This window comes from Bactrocera neohumeralis, chromosome 4 (genome assembly GCF_024586455.1).
Source record: "Bactrocera neohumeralis isolate Rockhampton chromosome 4, APGP_CSIRO_Bneo_wtdbg2-racon-allhic-juicebox.fasta_v2, whole genome shotgun sequence".
Classification (NCBI taxonomy): Eukaryota; Metazoa; Arthropoda; class Insecta; order Diptera; family Tephritidae; genus Bactrocera; species Bactrocera neohumeralis.
This window is the reverse complement of record NC_065921.1, coordinates 51,733,111-51,753,112: the sequence shown is the minus strand read 5'-3', so window position 1 is coordinate 51,753,112 and position 20,002 is coordinate 51,733,111. Positions and strand designations below refer to the sequence as shown.

The 20,002-nt window shown below is 38.6% G+C and overlaps 1 protein-coding gene and 1 pseudogene across 1 annotated transcript in view; one reads left to right on the top strand and one right to left on the bottom strand.

Moving 5' to 3' along the window:
* The window catches only part of LOC126754499 (protein flightless-1), a 27,632-nt gene extending 9,446 nt beyond the window's left edge, over positions 1 to 18,186 (bottom strand). The window contains exons 1-2 of the mRNA XM_050466520.1: positions 18,033 to 18,186; positions 16,250 to 17,939 (exon numbers count right to left, since the gene is read on the bottom strand). Of these exons, the coding sequence (XP_050322477.1) occupies positions 16,250 to 17,939; positions 18,033 to 18,092 (1,750 nt within the window). The 5' untranslated portion in view covers positions 18,093 to 18,186. The remainder of the gene's footprint in view (positions 1 to 16,249; positions 17,940 to 18,032) is intronic.
* Positions 18,187 to 18,654: 468 nt separating this feature from the next.
* Positions 18,655 to 19,382, top strand: LOC126755750 (60S ribosomal protein L44-like; annotated as a pseudogene).
* Positions 19,383 to 20,002: the final 620 nt, after the last annotated feature.

Below are 20,002 nucleotides of genomic sequence, written 5' to 3'. Positions count from 1 at the left end.
ACATTTCTTAGCACAATTGCGTAAGCTTACTTCTCACGAACACTTACTGCCGTCGATAAATAAAAGCATCAGCGGCAAATTACTGTCAAATATTCTTCTTGCTTATATACTTTGTGTGGGGCATATTCAAATAAGCGCGGACAGTGGGTTAAGAAGTAACTTTTGTTAAAAATTTTATTTTGTGTGGCGACCAAAGGATTTTTAAATAAGAGACACAAATTTTGATTAAGAGCGAATTAAGAGCAACTGTTTATGTCAGTCGACATCAGTAGTGTTTGTCGAATTTTACAAAATTTTTAATGTATTTGTGTTAAATTTTGGCCAAACACTCAACAAATATAATTGAACAAGTACCGAATCTCCCTGATTAAGCTCCATGTCACTTTTACCTTTCTTCACACTGAAATATCCACTTCGGGGAAACACGCTTCGACTCAATTGAAGACATCAAAACAAATTCGACGCGAGAGCTGAAGGCTATCCCGGAAATTGTCTATAAAAATGTTTTGACGATTGGAAGAAGCGTTGGCACGTGTGCATCTCTTCAAATGGATGTTACTTTGAAGGCGAAAAATAAATTTGGATGATTAAAAAATTTTCGTTTTATTTATAAATTCCGGATACTTTCTTGACAGAATGTACCTTAGTTTATTAATATCTATTTCATATTTTATTATTTCATTGTTAGTTAAAATATTGGGTGTATACTTCCATATTTCGATGATATAACATTTTCCTAAATTTGTTCAATTTTATCTTTTAATAACTGTATTCTACTTAGTTGTCCTAAATACATATTTTGTTGAAATTCCGATTTACAAATTTACTTTTACTATCATTTTGAATAACATTTTTAAGATTTCTTATTGTATTATTAAAATAGTAGGTAATTTGCTCCCGTTAATTTTATATATTATATTGTCAGTATTTACTAAACGTCTCTGTTTTTCCTGTATGTTATCGTCGTCCATATTTCCAAATAACCATTTTGTCAAGCTACCTATACCATTTATTAAACCTCGTTTTTTCTATTTTCCTTGGTTAATAATAACAATAATTTATTTTTAGCGTCTAAGAATTCTGATTGTAATATTACTCTATGATTAATTTTTATTGAATTTGCATTTTCTGTTATTAGGTGTAAAATATCCTTAATTTCGTTTAAATCTTCTACTCTTTACTATTTTTTTTCTTTTCACTTGTAAATCCGTCTAACCTTGGTTCCTTCAGTTGAGTCATTACTAGAATCCATTTAGTCAAATGTGTCCACGTTATTATTAGTAGAAATATTATTGCCATCTGTAGATTTTAATTGTTTTTTAATATTACATGGATGAAGACGCTTTAATAGTTCTTTACCATATTTTGGTTCCTCTTTATGTGCTAATGTAAAAGTGAAATTGCCAGCATTAAAAATGGCCCAAGAATTAATGGAATGAGTGGAACCATTAAATCTTGGGACATATCAAAAGTCGAAGCTTTGTTTGAGTCATGTTCAGTAACACAATTCGGCATTTCAAATGACAATTTTTGTTGCTACAAAAATTGTTATACTCTTGCAATATGTTTCTGTTGGCAGTGAAAAAGTTGTTACCAATTTTCTTTTGATACCGCGTATCCTTGTGATTCCAACTGATATGCCATTTCAATCCAAACGATTAAAATTAAGTTTTAAAATTGCTAACAATTAACAAAATATTTTTTGTTTGAATAAATGAATTTGATGTTAAAATAAAATTTTATTATTATTTCACTTTATACGTATCAAAGTACGTACCGGGCCGCTAGTTCTTTATAAATCCTTCTGCCCTTTTTTCTTCATAATCTTCTCTGTTTCTATTTAACTTCGTTAACATTTTAATTTTGGCGTTTTCTATATTTTTGCTTACTACCTTATTATTGACTTATTATTAGTGTACATCTATAGGAATAAATTTTATTGTCGAATGAAACCTCTCATTGTAAATACGAATCGATATTTGTATTAATTGACATATTTTTAATAAGTTTGAACAATACCCTGAATTTCTCTCATATTGTGTTGTGAAATCTCTCTATATTTGATTTACCTGTGTTGTGTGAATTGGGTTTCGTTAAATGTAATATTATATTTTCATCATATAAATATTTTTTTATTCTGGTGGCTTTAAATTCGTTGTCTGCAATTATCTTTTTTGGTTTTCCTAACTTCGCAAAATGATCTTCTAAATTTCGAATTATAGTTACATGATTTCTGTTGTTTACGGGATCGGCGGCGGCGCCGTTTTTGAAAATTTGTTAATAGTTAAAAAAAAATTAACATTTCTTATGACAAATGTGTCAATATGTATAATTTGATTTTTTTTCTATGGGTGTTTCAGTGAATTTTTCATCATTTTAGGTGTAATAGGCAAATGTAGCATTGATTAAGAACTATTTGAATCAGTTTCATTAATTTTGGATAATAAATTTTGAATTTTAATTGATTATACGTTTCTTTGGTGTCTGAGTGCACGCTTTCCCTAATGTGTTAAAATGAAATTAGCTTGACTGTTTCAATTTCAATTTCAATATCTTACGCTCGCACTGTGCTTTTAGTGAATGCCCTTTTTAAAAAATTTCTGCCATTATATCGAAATCATTTTTTACAATAAAAATAATACTTTTTCCATGTATTGTCTTAAACTCTTAGATTTTGTTATTTGTTAAAATTATTTGAGTTTTGTACTTATTCACTATTTCTTCTTTAATGTATGTTTGTGTTATCGATGCGAAAATGAGATTCGAACAAAGAGCCAACATTAAATTTTGTTTTAAAATTGGTAAAGCTTTTACCGAAAGGTTTCAATTGACGAAACAAGTTAATGGCGATGATTGCCTATCCCGTAACAGAGTGCACAAGTGGTTTCAACGTTTTCAAAGTGGTCGTGAGGATATAAATGACGATCAACATGTAAGCCAATCAAAATCCATTATCACCAGAAATTCCATCGAAATTGGGCGTGAATTCATCAAATATCAGCCGAAATCTTGATTTAAATTCATGGAAATGGAATTGAACATCTCCAAAACATCGATTTATCGCATTTTGACCGAAAATTTGGGCTTACGAAAGGTGTGTGCACGGTTTGTTCCGCGCAAATTGACTGACGACCAAAAATTGCTCAGAATCCAACATTCGAAGGACGATTATTTGACCAAAAATAACACTTTAGCCATTAACCACTCCCCGTATTCACCTGATATGGCAATGTGCGACTTCTTCCTTTTCGGAAAAATGCATTTGCCCATGAACGGAAAGTGTTATGCAGACTGGCGGCCATACCGGCCAACGAGCTAAAACACTCGTTCGACATGCTTTTGGATCATGCAAAAAGCTGTATTAAAGCAGAAGGAGACTATTATAAAATAAATTGATTTTGCCCAAAAAACCATTTGTTGTTTTTGTATTTAAAAGTCCTGCTTACTTTGGAACGTATCTTGTATTATTAACTGAAACAATTTTTTTAACATATTTTTATTCTACTCGTACTTAAGAACTCGAAATTAAGAAATAATAATTCTATAAATTGATACCCCCATAATTTTAAAACCCATCTTTTCCTCGATATTTCGAATGTAAAAATTTAATCGGTTGATGATCAGTTAGAATTTTCTACCATAAATGTATGGCCTAAAGTAGTTAACCCTCCACATAATTGCCAAAAATTCTTTATCAGTTGCCGAATTTCTTTCATGATTGTTTAAAGTTCTAGAGTCATTAAACACCGGATGTTGTGTGACAACACTGCTGCAACTGCATAATTGGATGCATCCGTTGTTACCGTAAAATGTTTCTCATAATGGATAACGCAAAATCGGATGTCTACTTATTAACGTTTTTAATTGTTTGAATGCTTCAATATAAAGGGTTTGTCCGGAAAGTAATAGGACTGGTCGATTTAAAAAAATTTATTGAACCAATCAAAGGCGTGCAACTTTCAATAGTTGCGCAACCGGTGTGGGTGGTGCTGATAGGCAGGATGCTGTTAAAGGCATCCGAATGGCTGTACTGCCTCAAAACTACCCGGCAGAGTCGCTCAAATCGGGGGAGCTTACCGTGCTCCAGGACCTCCTCATGGAAGAGGTATTCAGAGGGAATGAATACGGGGCGTCCTTCCTTGGGGTGGAGTTTAAAGAGGGAGCCTGCTTTAGAGGCTTCCAAAAATCTATAGTTTCAAGGATTTTTTTCGAAAGGAAAGAAATGTCTGATTGAAATGAAACTTTTAGGATTTATTCTTATATATTTGAAGAGTATTCCCAAATTTTTTTATTATTATACATTAGATATTCTTCAAGTTTGAAGAAATTTACGGAGGCGCCTCGAGTGTGCAATTTCTGTGTGGCGGGCAAGATGCAGGTCGCAATTTTCATCTGAAACAAAAAAACAAAAGAAATTTTTAATTTTCAATAGTGTAATTCCTAGGTGAACCAAGAAAATTCAACAAAAAGTGAAAAATTCAACAATTTTTCGCAGATTAAAAAAAATGCATTTAAAAAAAAATTACTTTAAATGGTTTAAAAACCGGATTAATGTTAACTTTCTTAAGGTATTTTAGGTTCACCTAGAAGAGAATTTAATTTCAAATACAACGCATTTTGATTCGTTTCGATAGGACGTTTACCAAGCAGGAGTACCGTAAAACAGGCAGCGACTGTGGCGGCCCCGGAGGTGGAAGAAATGTAGGTGGACGAGGTCAACACAGCGGAAGCAGGGCTGGGCAGGCTATGACTGCGGCGATCCCCGACGTCACTGGTGTTAGTTCCTGCGGCCAAAGAGCAGAGCTACCCTCCACGCAGGAACTCCTCGATGGGCTAGGAGACCCACTGAATGGCAGCGCGATTGACGACGGGGATGAGGATCTGCCCCTCCTCGAAACACTATTGTAGCGGCCATCAACAGGGAAGTCGCCCAGGTGAACCTGCATCACGCGGCGGCAGCTTCAGCTGTCATAACGAGCAGGCTGATCCAAGAGCCTTGGGTCTATAGAGGAGAGGTTAAAGGCCTCAAACGGATTTCTCTAGCGAGAGACCTAAAACTTGCATAGTGGTCAGGTATAACATTGAATTCTTCTGCATTTCAGAGTTACTGACGCAGGATCTGGTGGCGGTGCAAGCCAGGGACTTCGAAGGCAAGAACTTCGTCCTGGCTTCAGCCTATTTCTCAGGGGAGACATCCACGGCACTCCTGGAGCTGGTGGAAAGACTGGTGGAGCACTGCAGAAGGTACAGGCTTCCCCTAATTATTGACTGCGACGCAAACGCCCACCACTTGGAATTGGGCAGTACAAACTGCAACGCAAGAGGTGAGTCTCTTTTAGTGTACATATTAGGTAGTAGCTTAGCGATAGAGAATGTAGGGTGTGAACCCACATTCATAACTATAAGCAGGGGAGAGGTGTTGGACATCACCCTGAGCAATGAGCCTGCGAACGTATTGGTCTATTTGAGCTGAACAGGTCTGTTATTAACGCTTATCATGGCAGTTGCCCCCTAAAAGTGCCCACAGACAGACGAAACTGTCTCTGGTGGTCAAGGAAACTGGCAGACCTCCGGAAAAAAGTACGGAGCCTATTTAACAAAGCGAAACGTACAGGGGTCTGGGAAGAATACAGGGGCTACCTCACCTTATACAGGAGATTAGGTCTGCAAAGCAGGCAGTTTCAGAAGATTCTGCGAAAATTTCCCCTCTACGCCAGAAGCGGCTCGATTGCATAAAGCTCTGACTAAAGGCACGAATAACGCAGTAATAGTAATTAAAAAAGATGACGGGACATTTACGACCAGCGCAGAAGACAGAGCTACGGAGCTGCTGCGGGCGCACTTCCCGGAGACTGTTCGAAGACCAACCAATGTCTACCCGTGATCGAACACAGGCCATCCCGCGAGGATTGGAGTATCGCTAAACAACTATATACGGCGGACTCGGTCAGGTGAGCAATGGCCTCGTTTGAGAGATTCAAGTCTCCGGGAGTGGATGGCATCTTTCCAGCGCTGTTACAACAGGGGGAGTAGTTTTTACTGCCATACCTGGTTCGGCTGCTGAGAGAAAGCCTCGCAATGGCGTACATCCCTGAAGTAAGGAGCACAGCGAAGGTGTTCTTCATACCCAAAGTAGGAAGGAAAGACTACTCATTGGCGAAATCTTTCAGGCCAATCAGTCTAACGTGGAAGATAGTGGATCATGAAATAAGGACGAAAGCGCTAAAGAGGGCTCCCCTGCATGCAGCTCAGCATGATTACAGAGCGGGCAGATCTACCTGTACTGCTCTGTACCAGCTAACCTCTGAGATAGAGTGTTCACTGGAGAATGGGGAAGTGATTCTTTGCGCTTTCTTAGACACCGAAGGTGCCTTTGATAACACTCTCACAGGAGTGTAGCCAGGACACTGTAAAAAAGGAATGTGGCAGCACCGATGCGTAGATGAATAGCAGCTGAGACCACAATAGGAGACAAAAGAATTCGTCTCGGCACAACAAGAGGCTGCCCACAGTGGGGTGTGTTATCACACCTGCTATGGAGTTTTGTCGTAGACGACCTGTTAGCACGGCTAACGGACAATGGGATCCGCTGCCAAGGGTATGCCGACGATATTGTAATTATAGCCAAAGGTAAATATGAGGACACTCTCTGCGACCTAATACAAAGAGGTCTAAACCTGGCAAAGGGGTGTTGTAGGGAGGTTAAATTGAACCCCTCCAAGACGACCGTAGTCCCGTTTACGAGACGCAGGTTCCTACCCGGTCTCAGGAATCTCGCACTTGGGGGGTAGAGAGATAGAGATGACTAACAAGGTCAAATACCTTCTACTTTGCGGTGGAAGCAGCATGTAAACTTGACTGGTCAAAGCAACAAAAGCCTTAATGGTGTGCAATCGGCTGGCGGGAAAGTCCTGGGGCTGTAAGCCAAGGATCGTTAGGTGGTTGTTCACCATGATAGTGCGACCAATAATCACGTACGGGGCGGTGGCCTGGGCCTCAATAGCGTCGCAGACTTCGGTAAAAACCAAATATCGAAGCTACAACGCCTAGCCAGTGTCTGCATGACGGGTGCAATGCGCACTTGTCCAATGGCAGCACTGGAGGTTCTGCTTGAACTTACTCCGCTTCATTTGGTTATCGGTCAGATAGCCAAGCACACACTTCTTCAAATAACGACAGAGGGGAGTGGCAAAGGCAAGGTAATCTCGTCCCAGAGGATGGAAAAGATAAGTGGCAATATACCATTAACCCTCCTCCCGAAGGACAGCACTACCAAAACAGTTAACTTCACGAAGAAGTTTAAGGTCACCCTCGGTAGCAAGGACGAGTGGAAAGACTCCAATCTCGAGCTGATGCTGAGGAACAACACGTTGAGGTGGTACACCGACGGATCGTGGGCCCACGCACCAAGCTCTCCATACCTATCGGTAGGTATCGCTACTAGTGCAGGAGTGCAGGGAAAGGCTGAACAGCCTAGCGGAACGGAACCAGGTACACCTAATCTGGGTGCCTGGTCACAGAGGTATAGCCGGTAACGAACCGGCGGACGAGCTCGCCCGCTCCGCAGCCTCCACCATTTTTTTATGCCTAAGTTATCCCTTTTTTGGGAATAACCGTTGAAAGGGCTTGAATATCTTGAAGAATTTTTTGTAATGATTCCTTGTTCTTTCATTTCTCTAATTTGCTTTCTTACCTCTTTCACATGTTGAGGGAGATATCTATAAAATCTTGAATAATTTTGTTCATTAGATATCCTTCTAATTTCGTGCTGAATTTTCGCCGTAATAGTAAGCACATCTCCTTCTTTAAAAAATAACCTATCATATCGTATTATTATTTTGTTAATTTCATCATATTCCTCGTTAAATTATATTTAAATGATCGAGTTGTAAGTTTGGATATTACCATTTACTGTTTCAAATGAACAAATTTATTTTGTGGCAGAAGGCTTTTTTTTGGAAATTCACTGATTTCTTATTTAAAGTTGGTTGGCTAGTCTTCTGACTTTATACCTAAACCGACATCTTTCTGGAAGTCGTAATTTTTTTGAAGCATGGGTATGCATTTCAAAATAAATAATGTCCTTATCCGTAATGGTTGTAAAATGAATTGATTTTATCGCAATCTTTTTAAAATCATTTATACTTTCGTCAATTATACTGAGGGTAGTTTCTGTATTAATTAAAGCTAGTTCTGAAGAAAATGTTATTTACTTCCGAAGGCCCTGTCGCTTCGAACCTACTGCTTTCTATTGTGTCAACTTCCATCGGCTCAACCTGTCCTTGCCTAGGTCAGTTCAAACGATTTTGTTCTCAATATTGTTAGGGTTTACTGACATTTGGCGTTGCTCATTATGATTTTGATTTCTATTGAAAAAATTATTATTTCTAAATTATCCTGAATTGTGAGGCCGCCTTACTTGATTGGAATTATTTCTTTGATCATTACGCTCATAATTGTTGTTTGACCTGTCGTCAGTTGGTCGCTGTGAATATCTGAAAACGTTTTTGTTATGTATTTTTTCGCCCTTTATTTTATTATATTTTCTATGTGCTGTTCTGATGCAAAAATTCTTTTTGCTTCTCCTTGTATGTTGCTGTAGTAAATCGTCGGCACAGCTTCCCTTCTGATTTCTTCGTTTGGTATCGTCGTTAGTAGATACTCGACTTCTTTAAAAAACGAGTTCACTGTGATGTCCCCTGTTCCGGTCAATATGGGAATGTGCCTAATAATAGCACTGCACAAAAACAATCGTTATTATTATTTTCATTTGTGGTGTTTATTACTATTAATTAAAAGAACCACTGCGCAATTTGAAATTATTTATTATTTTTTAATGAGTTATATTCTGGAGGGTCCGGTTAAGGTTTTATCCTTGGCTACGGAATCGCAGAATTATTTAGGGTGTTATATAATTTTTGATTTTTTTTATTTGTCCGCGAGGGATTCTTTCCCCAGGATTCTACCGACTGCGTCAGTTTTATTTTGCGTCGTGACATAACGGTTTTTTTTTTAATAAGGGATACAAATTGTCATTAGCAGTGAATGTGGAAAACATACAGACTTTATTGAATACTATTTCTTTAAATGAAAGTTTACAATTTACAAAAAATGCTTGTTCAGTATTTAACATTAATTTGGTATTATCGAAGTTCACAATATTTATCAATACCAAGAATTGGTGCGTAAAATAATTTTGTTTTAGTCAATTTGTATAGTATACAATAATTTCAAGTGGCAGGAAATGTTCTCAAATTACATATGCATTGTATTAATATGTTTAAGCAGTGTTTGAAATTTAGTTTGTTTACAGAGTTTTATTTATTGTAGCTATGAATTCGTCTATATCACCAGCATTTTTGTAAGCGGCTATATGATTGACATTATCAGTAAGCTTGTGTTTTGGATTTGAATTGTAAGTATTTACATATGTATGTAACTCGCGCAATGTTTAATGCTTATACATTATTAATGAATTAATTCGTTTTGCATTTGATTTCTTACTAATTTTAATTAATAATTTCCTTAAATGTATCGAAACATTCATAAAGGTAAGCATTATTATTGGTGTTTAATTTGTAAAACTAAAAGTTTCATTATTGCAGATAGACAGTCAACCACAGCCAAATTATTTTTGGTACATCATGCACCTTAATCGCTCCTCAAAATCCGTCGTATTTTGCCTACAGTTGCCTGCAGTCGCTCCTTCACATTCGCCAAGTGTGGAGTAAAACACATCCTCTCACTCATGGTCAGTCCCAGATATTTGACTTGCGTCACATATCTGATGCTGACCCCGTTCATAGGGACAATCGGGGGACGAACCGGTGACAATCTGCCTTAAGAAGCATTGCAACCGTTTTTCCCCTCGATATGTTCACCCCCACACCTAAACCCAAGAATTAACGATCTCTAAGAGATCTCCTCCCGCCCGCTCTAGCTCAGACCTCGAGCGACCTTCAACCATAAGAAGAAGGTCGTCCGCATACGCACAACACTTACAGAGTGGCTCGAGCTGCCCAAGCAGAGTGTCCATCATAAGGTTCCAAATATATGGACCACAGATGGAACCCTACGGGCAGCCACGAACCACTCCAATCTCCACACTCCCATTCATGCCGACAAGAGAGGCCTTTCGGTCCGAAAAATAACTCCGCCCTTTGGTAATTTCCGGACAGCCAAGCTCCTCCAGCCGTTGCACCACTCGATCCCAGCTTAGGTAGTCAAACGCCCCCTTAAAGTCAACAAATATACATACTTGTTGACATTCTCCCTAACGACATTCTGAACATAAAACCACGCATCCTCTATACTGCGTCTTTTCTTGAACCCAAACTGCCTATCCGACCACATACCCCGCGTTAGCTCCTGAAGCCGTTCCACCATGACTCTTTCCAGCACTCTGCCAGCAATCTGCTCGTCAACCCCCAACTCCTCAAACTCACTAAGCGGTATACCGGATACCGCTTCCCTAACCGATAGTCCATATTGGTTCCAGTCAGTACCAGTGGTACGCCATCGCCGCGATGGACTCTCATAAGACAAGGGAAGGGATTGAGGGGTAACCATAATTTGAATCAAATATGGTCACTCAATAACTACGCAATCGTAGCGTGGATTATTCACAACTATTTCGGCGTTAGCTCTAAGGTCAGTGAAGACCTTAAAACCCCCAGGAAAACCCCGAACCACACCATTGGTGGCGTAGGGCTCTTGGAGTAGAGCAATACCGCACCCACCCTCAACCATGCAACCCACCAACTCACACGTCACGGCATAGGAGCCCTGACAGTTGAGCTAGATGATTCCACCCATCAGTGTCTGGCGAGGGCGCGCTCAACAATGCCACAATATATAGGGAATTCAACTGCAACGGACTCTTGAGTAAGATCGAGGAGATAGTTGCACTTATGAACCGGGAACGCGTATCGATAGCTGCGGGAAACCAAGCAAAACAGCCGCTCAGATCTTCTCAGTTGTGCTGGTTTCAAGGTCTTACGTAAGGATCGCGAGCGAGATAATGGTGGTGGTCTAGCCTTCATATTGCACAACACTGAGCAGTATCGTCTAATCGACATGGGCACATGTAATAGCTCACCCGATATTACCATGTCTAGTGGTGGTCTGATACTATGCTAACTCTCGCATCAGACCATCTACCCATAATTATCTCGATCGAGATACCTCCCATTTTGTTTCTGTGGACAACCGTAGCTTCGTTAACTTTAACAAAGCTAACTGGGTCGGCTTCACAGAATTTACAGAGAACACCTTCAACGCTCTACCCATTCCTACGGACGTATTTTTTGGCGAACGTCGATTTCGCAAGGTGGTCGCAGTTGCTACCGCTCGCTTCATACCGGCTGGAAAAATTACGCCATGCCGATCCCGAGGATCTCGGAATAAGCGATCTCAATTTGGAGATTCGCTTTGGTCTACTGTCAAGGCATTGACCGAATTGAAGTTCAATTCAATGGTCATGCCTCTTCGGACCAGAAGAAGTGCGCTAGCGTTCAACCTGTCGCTGACCACTCTTCAAATACCCGATGTGTGGAAAATCGGAAGAGTGTTTCCACTACTGAAATCATAAAGGCTAATATAGCTCGTGGCCTCAACCAAAAACCACCCTGCGAGAGAACGCCTCTCGTAGCGTTGGACTTGTCAAAAGCTTTTGACACTGTCAATCACACAACGCTACTGCAGGACATCGAATAAACTACGATCTCTCCAGAGACTGAAGAGGTGGACCTGTGTGGTCGTCAATCATACATACTATTTCGAGGAGAAAAATTTAAACTGAGAAGAATAAAACAGGGGGTTCCGCAGGTTGGTGTTCTCTCCCCGTTACTGTTTAACATCTACATCTAGAAACTCCCACAGCCACAAGAGGGAGTCTCCATAACCTCGTACGCTGATGATTACACGATACTGACGTTGGGCAACGGAATCGATGGCATGAGTTCAAAGGTGAACAGCTATCTCTCCGACCTTTCTTGTTTCTTCTCTGCACGGAGCCTAACACTCTCCCCCACCAAATCCACAGAGGGCGTCAAGATTCTGACCGTCAATAACCCTAAGATTTTAGGTGTAACAGTTGAAATCTTCACTGCGCGATTATCGCCAAGGTACAGAGACGCAAAAAATCCTCAAGTCGCTAGCCAGCAGCACATGGGGAAAAGACAAGGAAATGTTGTTGGTAACGTAGAAGGCCGATTGCCGGTCCTCAACTACGCCGCAACAATATGATCGCCTGGATGGAGTGGAACTTAGATGAAGAAGCTACAGACCTGCCAGAACACTGCACTCCAGACCACGACAGGATGCCTCTTGATGTCTTCCATCGAACATCTACATAGTGAATCGCTTATGCTTCCAAGAGGTCTTTCCTCAATTACGTCGACGAACAATACGCCGACCGGATTTTGAAGTTAACTAACATCCGACAGGTACTGACCGCCATTCACAGTCGAGCTATCAACACCTTCACTGACTGCCTTCCAGTGAATGGTGTTCTTGTAGTCAAATCACAACCTATTACAGACGAAGAGCTCGAATTGCCGAGAGAAACGCGAGTGACCCTTGCGCAGCTTCATTCTGGATATTGTAACAGGATAAACTTCTACTTGTCCAGAATAGACCCCGACATATCCAACATATGTATGTCCTGCGTGCAACGAGTTTCCGCAAGACACTGGCCACATCTTTGGTTGCGCCGCCAAACCCACTCATCTGACACCCTTTTCCCTTTGATCCGACCGCGTCGAAACGGGGCCTCCCGTTAGATGACGTCGACGACAACTTAAGTAACCCTCACCACCCTAACGGGGATAAGATACTCCGTTAAAACAACAACAACAGCAGGGGCAGTGAGCCTCTTCACGAATGGGTTAAAGCTTGAGGGGAAGGTTGGTGGAGGGGTCTACTATTGAGAGCTCTCCATCAACTACAGTTTCAGACTTCCTTCCATTCAGACAGCAGAGCGTTGATACTAGCCTCGAAATCATTTACAGTGTGTTCAGGGCTGATGGAAGACTACATAACCTTGCTATCAATAGCATCGATTGCTTTCGTGATAAGACTGGTATGGGTTCCAGGCTTCAGCAGAATCGTAGGAAACTGTAAAAGCTGATGAGCTAGCAAGGAAAGGCACCCTAGAGCCGTTATCGGTAGAATGGAAGCGGATCAGTGCTGCCTCATCTTCTTGCGGTCTACTAAATTATTAAATAGCTGGGCTTAGCGGAAGCTTGGTCAGCGCTGGGACACAATCGGTACATGCGTTGTCGCAAAAAAAGCTTTTGCCCAAGAGCGATGACAAAAGATCAGGTGATCTCTTTTCCCTCAGGAAGGTTAGCCTCTCCCTTGTAGTGGGGCTTTTAGCGGGCTATTGTCTCATTGGCGTCCACGCAGTAAAGCTGGGAGTCCTACCGGACGCCGGCTGCCGAAGCTGTATGGAAGAAGATGAGGTGGAAACAACTCAACACTTCCTTCTTGACTATCCCGCGTTTGGGCGCTCAAGACTTAAGTACTTGGGTGCGCATACCTTTGGACATCGCACCGAGCTGGCAGGAATGGAAATTAAAACCCTGTGCAAGTTTGTATTGGCCACTAAGCGTTTTGCAAATTTATAGTACAGGAGTTCTTCATTTATATGGCATCACAAAGGACTACACATAGCAGTCCACATGCGATCTTTTTGACCAGCTATCTGACGTAACCTTTTCACAATGAGTGTGCTAAGTGATTTTTAAATTAATAAATTTAAGTAAAAAATAACAAAATAAAAATGAAATGTGAACTTATTTTAATGTTTAGAGTGTATATTTAAATATACAAAATGAAAAAAGTGAAAAAATTTAGTGAAACATTGAAAAATACTATGTTTTTTTGATACAATTTTTTAAATTTTCAATCGAGAATATTTTAAAAAAATATAACATAATAAAGTAATCGGAAGTGTGTCATGTGGTAAGTTAGAAAGACACAGCATGCCATAATTACAATTGGATAGAGCCAGAAAACCATTGGCGATGTGTTACTTTTTTCCCACTCTCTGAAGAAAAGTTCTTTCTTTCTTTTTAGCTTTAATGTCTGTTAAAGTATGCTATCAAATACCCGTTTTTGTAGCGGTAGAAAATATATCTGAAGTAATTTCGAGGCATGGTGCCGAATTGACAGTCCGGACCCGTTCCAGTTACTTAAACCCGTCTGTCGTAGGAACAGATACGCAGCTTGCAGGGTAGTTTCATGTGTATGAATGTGACCAACAGCAATAAGAATTCCGTTCACAGGACGATCGGGTTAACGTAAATGGAATAAAACAGTATGTTGTGACTGGCAAACAACAACGTTACTTTAAATTATTTGGGAAAGAGCTTTCTAGCACAAAAACGAGAGAAATGAAAGGCGAAATGAGAATTCTTGGCACTCCCTTTCTATACTCTTGCAACTAGTTGCTACAGAGTATATAGATATAGGGTTATATATATATAAATGATCAGGGTGACGATGAAAGTTGAAATCCGGTAGACTGTCCGTCCGTACGTGCAAGCTGTAACTTGAGTAAAAATTGAGATATGAAACTTGGTATGCAGGTTTACTAGTACAAAAAAGTTCGAGTTCGTAGATGGGCGTAATCGGACCACTGCCACCCCCACAAATCGCCATTAACCGAAAACCATAACGAAGCACTAAATTAAGATATAAAACTCATATTTGGCACAGGGGTTCGCAGTAGTCTGGATCTGCTGTGGGGAAAGAATTTTGAAACAGTGGATGTGGTCCCTCTAATAAGTTTTATGTATAAATCTCCTAAAAAACTAAAGCTATAAAAACCAAATTCGCCCAGCACAAGTACTATATTAACCCCTACCTAAAGTGCGAAAATGGTTGAAATCGGATGAAAACCCCCATTCACTCCCCATATAACGGTACTGTTCAAAACTACTAAAAGCGCGATATATCAATAACTACCGCTGGAATGCTATGACAAGGCCTTATGGGGGCCGGGGTAAAAATTAGAAGATGGGCGTGGCATATCCTATTTTTTGGTGAAATCTCATATCTCGGGACCCGACTGACCGATTTTGATATGTGGTATTTTTTCATATTTCTATGTCAGATTGTAAAAAAATGCCACCTTATGTTCAATATTTGTTCAAATCTAACAAAAACTATTCAAGCCCCTAAGTACCGAATATTTGGTTCCCAGTACCTAAAGTTCACTTTTTATCGAAAATATCGGTCAATGTGTAAGATATATAATTGAAATTCAGGGAGTTTTTCTCTGACAATGGTATGTCTGTATGTTAAAAAATGGCTTGAATCAGGTCAATAATTCCCTGAGCCCCCATATACCTAATATAAAGATTTCCGAAGTTCCGGGTGTTTTGTGTAAATAAGATAGCGTGTTTTACTCATAACAGTGTATTTTTGTGCCTAAAATAGATAAATTTGACCTCACGCTTATTTAACTAATATCAGGATTTTCGAACCGGCTGACTTTACTTTATATTATTGGTTTTACACCTTAAAGTATTTCCCTGGCTTTGATTCTTGCAAGTTGCAAGAGTATAAAATGTTCGGTTGCACCCGAACTTAGCCCTTCCTTATTTGTTTAATATTAAAAAAAACTGCTTTTGCGAGTACACTGTTCTGTATAAATTCAGAACATAAGCAAATTTCAATCGATAAATGCAATATAGAATGTTTCTTGTTTTTATATAACACAATTAAGCACAAGAACATACATACATATGTACTCGATATGTTTGAATACAAAAAATCATACATACATACATAAAAGTACTTGTTCATTACTTCGGACTTTTTCGGTAATGCTAGCAACACTGCGCAATTTTTACTGCTGATTTTATGCTGGCTGATACTTTACTGACGAGTGAGATAGCCAAAAATATTATATCAATATCTGTTCGAAAGGTGCAAAAAAAAACGTACAAAAAAATATTTTATTATCTTTAAAATCAATTATTCGGTGCCGCAAGTATTTAGTGCAATTGGCGTAATCTCAATGATATATGTATATCATCTAAAATTAAATCCACAATTGTAATAAGTAAATAATGTTAAAATTATGCAATGACATTCAAGCTAGCCTAGTTGGTTTGGCAAGTTTTGCGCTTTCTTTGGCAGATTTTTTTAACTTTGAATTTTGATATATTAGATGCTGCGCAATTTGCATTACCGAAAAACGCCCTTCATGGTACCAAAATATAAAACATCGTATACTCACTTTGTTCCTCACGTATTGTACGGCAACGAGCTCCTAAGTAATTTCGTAAATTAACTGCATGTATTGCAGCACAAGCGCGCTTGTCAAGTGTTGCTTCATTACCAATCCAAAAATAGATTTTCCATGCTAATTGTCCTAATTCATCAAAATAAGTTTTAAGTACTATATAACAATCTCCTTCATAAAATTTTCCATGAGCTACTTCTTCAATTTTGTTTGGTAAAAAGTTTTCTATTTCCCATATGGTTAGGCCAGGAAACTGGCCGTCTTCTTTTTCAAAGAATTTTGAATAATCCAAATGCGGCTTTTCCAACGATTCATCCCAACGCTTTGGCTTTAGCGATTCAGGTTGTAAGTTTTCAAATGAATTTTTGGATTCATCTTTATCTTTGGCTATGTCTTTCATACCTTTTAATATTTTAGCAGAATCCTGTTCAGAATCGGCCCGAGGACCGCGACGAAGTCGTATTTTGCGTGCAGTGGAATCTTTAGCTCCAGATCCAGTCGGCATTGAAGTAGGGGCTGCAGCACCAGCAAGTAACAATTGAGTTTGCAATGAAAAATCAATGTTATAAAACTCTATACCAGCCCCTTTAACAGCTTCGCACGGTTTTGGTGGCATAATTAAATCAGGGTTATTTCGTAAATCCAGCTGATCTAAGCCTTCAAGCAAATGAATGGCGTCTGGCAACGTTATGAGCTTATTAGAACTTAAATTTAGCTTTTTTAACGCCCCGCAACGACATAAGCCTTCCGGTATCATCTCCAAAACATTATTAGAAGCAGAAAATACCTCCAGGGAACATAATTTACCTATGCCAGAAGGAATTCCATCAAAATCCAAACGATTATCGTTTATAAACAGACGACGAAGATACGTTAATTTACATATAGACGCTGGTAGCGCAGTTAATTGATTCCGTGATAAGTTAAGTATTTCAAGCTTTTGCCACAACTCAATACTACAGCTTAATTCAGAAATGAGATTGTCACTAAGATTAACGCGTTTCAAATTTGGCAAATTATATACACAATCTGGTATTTTTGGTAACATATTTTTTGAGATATCTAATTCAGATAAATTTGACAAACTATCCAACGTAGTGGGGAAGTTTAATAAAGTACGTTGTGTGTTTCTCATGTTTAAATTTTCCAGATTTTGAAGAGAGGGTAATTGCCGAAGCTGAAACAATTCTAAAGGATTATTCGATAAATTTAAAGTTTGTAAATTCGCGAGTCGACGTGTTTGCGGAGGCAATGTTTCTAAACGATTGTTTGAAAGATCAAGAAAAAGTAAATCAGTTAAATTAATGAACAAAGCTGTGGGAATGGATTCTATTTGATTATTGCTTAAATTCAATACTAAAAGACTTTTAGCACGTTCTAATCCTTCAGGAACTTCTTTAAGCTTATTATGTGATAAGTCCAAAGTCGTTAACTCATCTAAACGGAAAAGTTCAGGAGGAATTCCGCTATTTTTAATTTGATTGTGTCGAAGGTTTAACGAGCGTAAGCAAGGCAGTCCTGTTAACTCTCCAAATAGCTTTTCCAATTCATTACTTTTCAAAGACAGATGTTCTAGTTTAAATAAGTTTCCAAGTTCTTCAGGTATTTCATGAAGATTAGTGTTGTCTAACGTTAGCCATTGTACCCTATTCATCTCTTTAATAGCAACCGGAAACTTAGAGTTCTGCATATGGATATAAAAAAAGAGTGATTTATTTGTATATACTTATATTTCCTTTTTTTATATGGAGTCTATATTTAATAGATAAAGACTTACACTGAAATCATTTTTGGAAAAGTCAACGCCACGGACAAATGGCAAAACTCCAGTGGCCATATTCCCTTATATTCCTTTACAATTATATTTCAGACTACACTTTCAACAGTAGGTAAACTAATACTAAATCCCAGTTTCTGTTAATAATGATAGATTTATCGATAAAAAATATTATTTTTATTACAATAATATCGATTAATATAGTATTTTTTATCGATTTAGCAAAATATCAAGATCACCCGTAACAGAGCATCTCGACAGGCAAAAATTTACAGCCCTATTCTGAAAAAACCTCTCAACTGAGTTGAGAGGAAAAATTTGAGAGATTTCTTGTGAGGCATATTTTGTGAGGCTATTCTTGCTCAAACCTCATAAGAAAAAAGCTTAAAAAAGTCACCACGTGAGGTAAAAAGCTTTTAGCTGTCAAACTGCAGTTTTAAGAAAAATAAGCAAACAAAAAAGTACACAACAATGGATAATCAGCATATGTAAGTAATTTTGCAAATTTTAAATAATATGTATACAATAATTTCATATATTCCTAGGCGAACAAAAACGGAAAGGACAACTCAGGAGCAGCTGCAACATTTGATGCTACGTTAGTTTGGAATTTCGCATTGAAATGATGCTTATTGGAATTGTGTTGAAGTGTGTTAATAATAAAATTTTACTTGAATTTTAGGTGAATGTGCCGAAACAGCGACGCACCTTTTGCAAGAAGTGCAAGTGCCACAAGCCACACAAGGTGACACAATACAAGAAGTCGAAGGAGCGTAAAGGTGCTCAGGGCAGACGTCGTTACGACAGACAGGTTTCGGTGGTCAAACCAAGCCTATCTTCAGAAAGAAGGTGCGAATTTGCAAGCGATATGCTGCTATTTATTTGCATATTTGTAGAACTAAATTGCCGTTGAATCGAGAAAAGATACTATAAGGCTCTTTGGTGGGATAGATCTAGGCAATATTATTGTTGAATGCTGAAAACTTTACAAACTGCAATTGTACGCTACTGTCAGTTGCTCAGTTGGAACATTCATACAAAATTATACATTTGTACAATTGTATATATATTTTTTATGGTATTTATACCTTTTACTAATAATTATTTATTTTCGAATTTCAGGCTAAGACCACTAAAAAGATTGTGTTGCGTATGGAGTGCACCGAATGCAAGTCCCGCAAGCAGACACCACTGAAGCGTTGCAAACATTTCGAGTTGGGAGGTGACAAAAAGAGGAAGGGACAGATGATTCAGTTCTAAATCACTCGCCCCTATTCCAAGTCACCATCTGCTTTTTTGTTTCGCGTTTCGCTGTTTTTTACCAATGTAAAACTTGGGTATGGAATACTCTTTGGAAAAGCATTTTTAACAAGTTATTTGTGAAAAAGTATAATTTAAAACAATGTTTTTGAGTTAAACATTGAATTAAAAGATAAATCAAACAAAGTTACAGTTCGTCTTTTATTTTACTTAAGTTATTTTCATGTATTTTTTTTTATACATTTTTCATAATATCACATAAATGGTGGATGCAAGCAGTTCGTCCAAAGATTTCCCTTTTGCTTTGTCCTACCGTTTCGACAATCGGTATTCGTGTATTTTCAAAATACGCATTTAAACCGCACTTATTCTGTTACACTATCTGCTTGATCCTTGATATAGGCTATAAAACGGATATAATCATTCAATAACAAAATTCTCAATTTTTTAAAAAATGTAAAATATTGATTTAAAACAAAACAAACACAGATGTTTTCTATTATGATGGCTGCTTTCACACGTCACAGATATTTGTGATAATAGTGAGCATTTGAGCTTTTGAATTTTCGCCAGAATAAGGTAACCCTCACTATAGTGAGAAACATCACTGTAGTGAGGTTGGTGACTTTTGCGAGGGCATGAGAATAGGACTGTTAGTATATATGTACTAACTGTTTGGCTGTGCGTACTGCCTGTGGAGACTCCATATT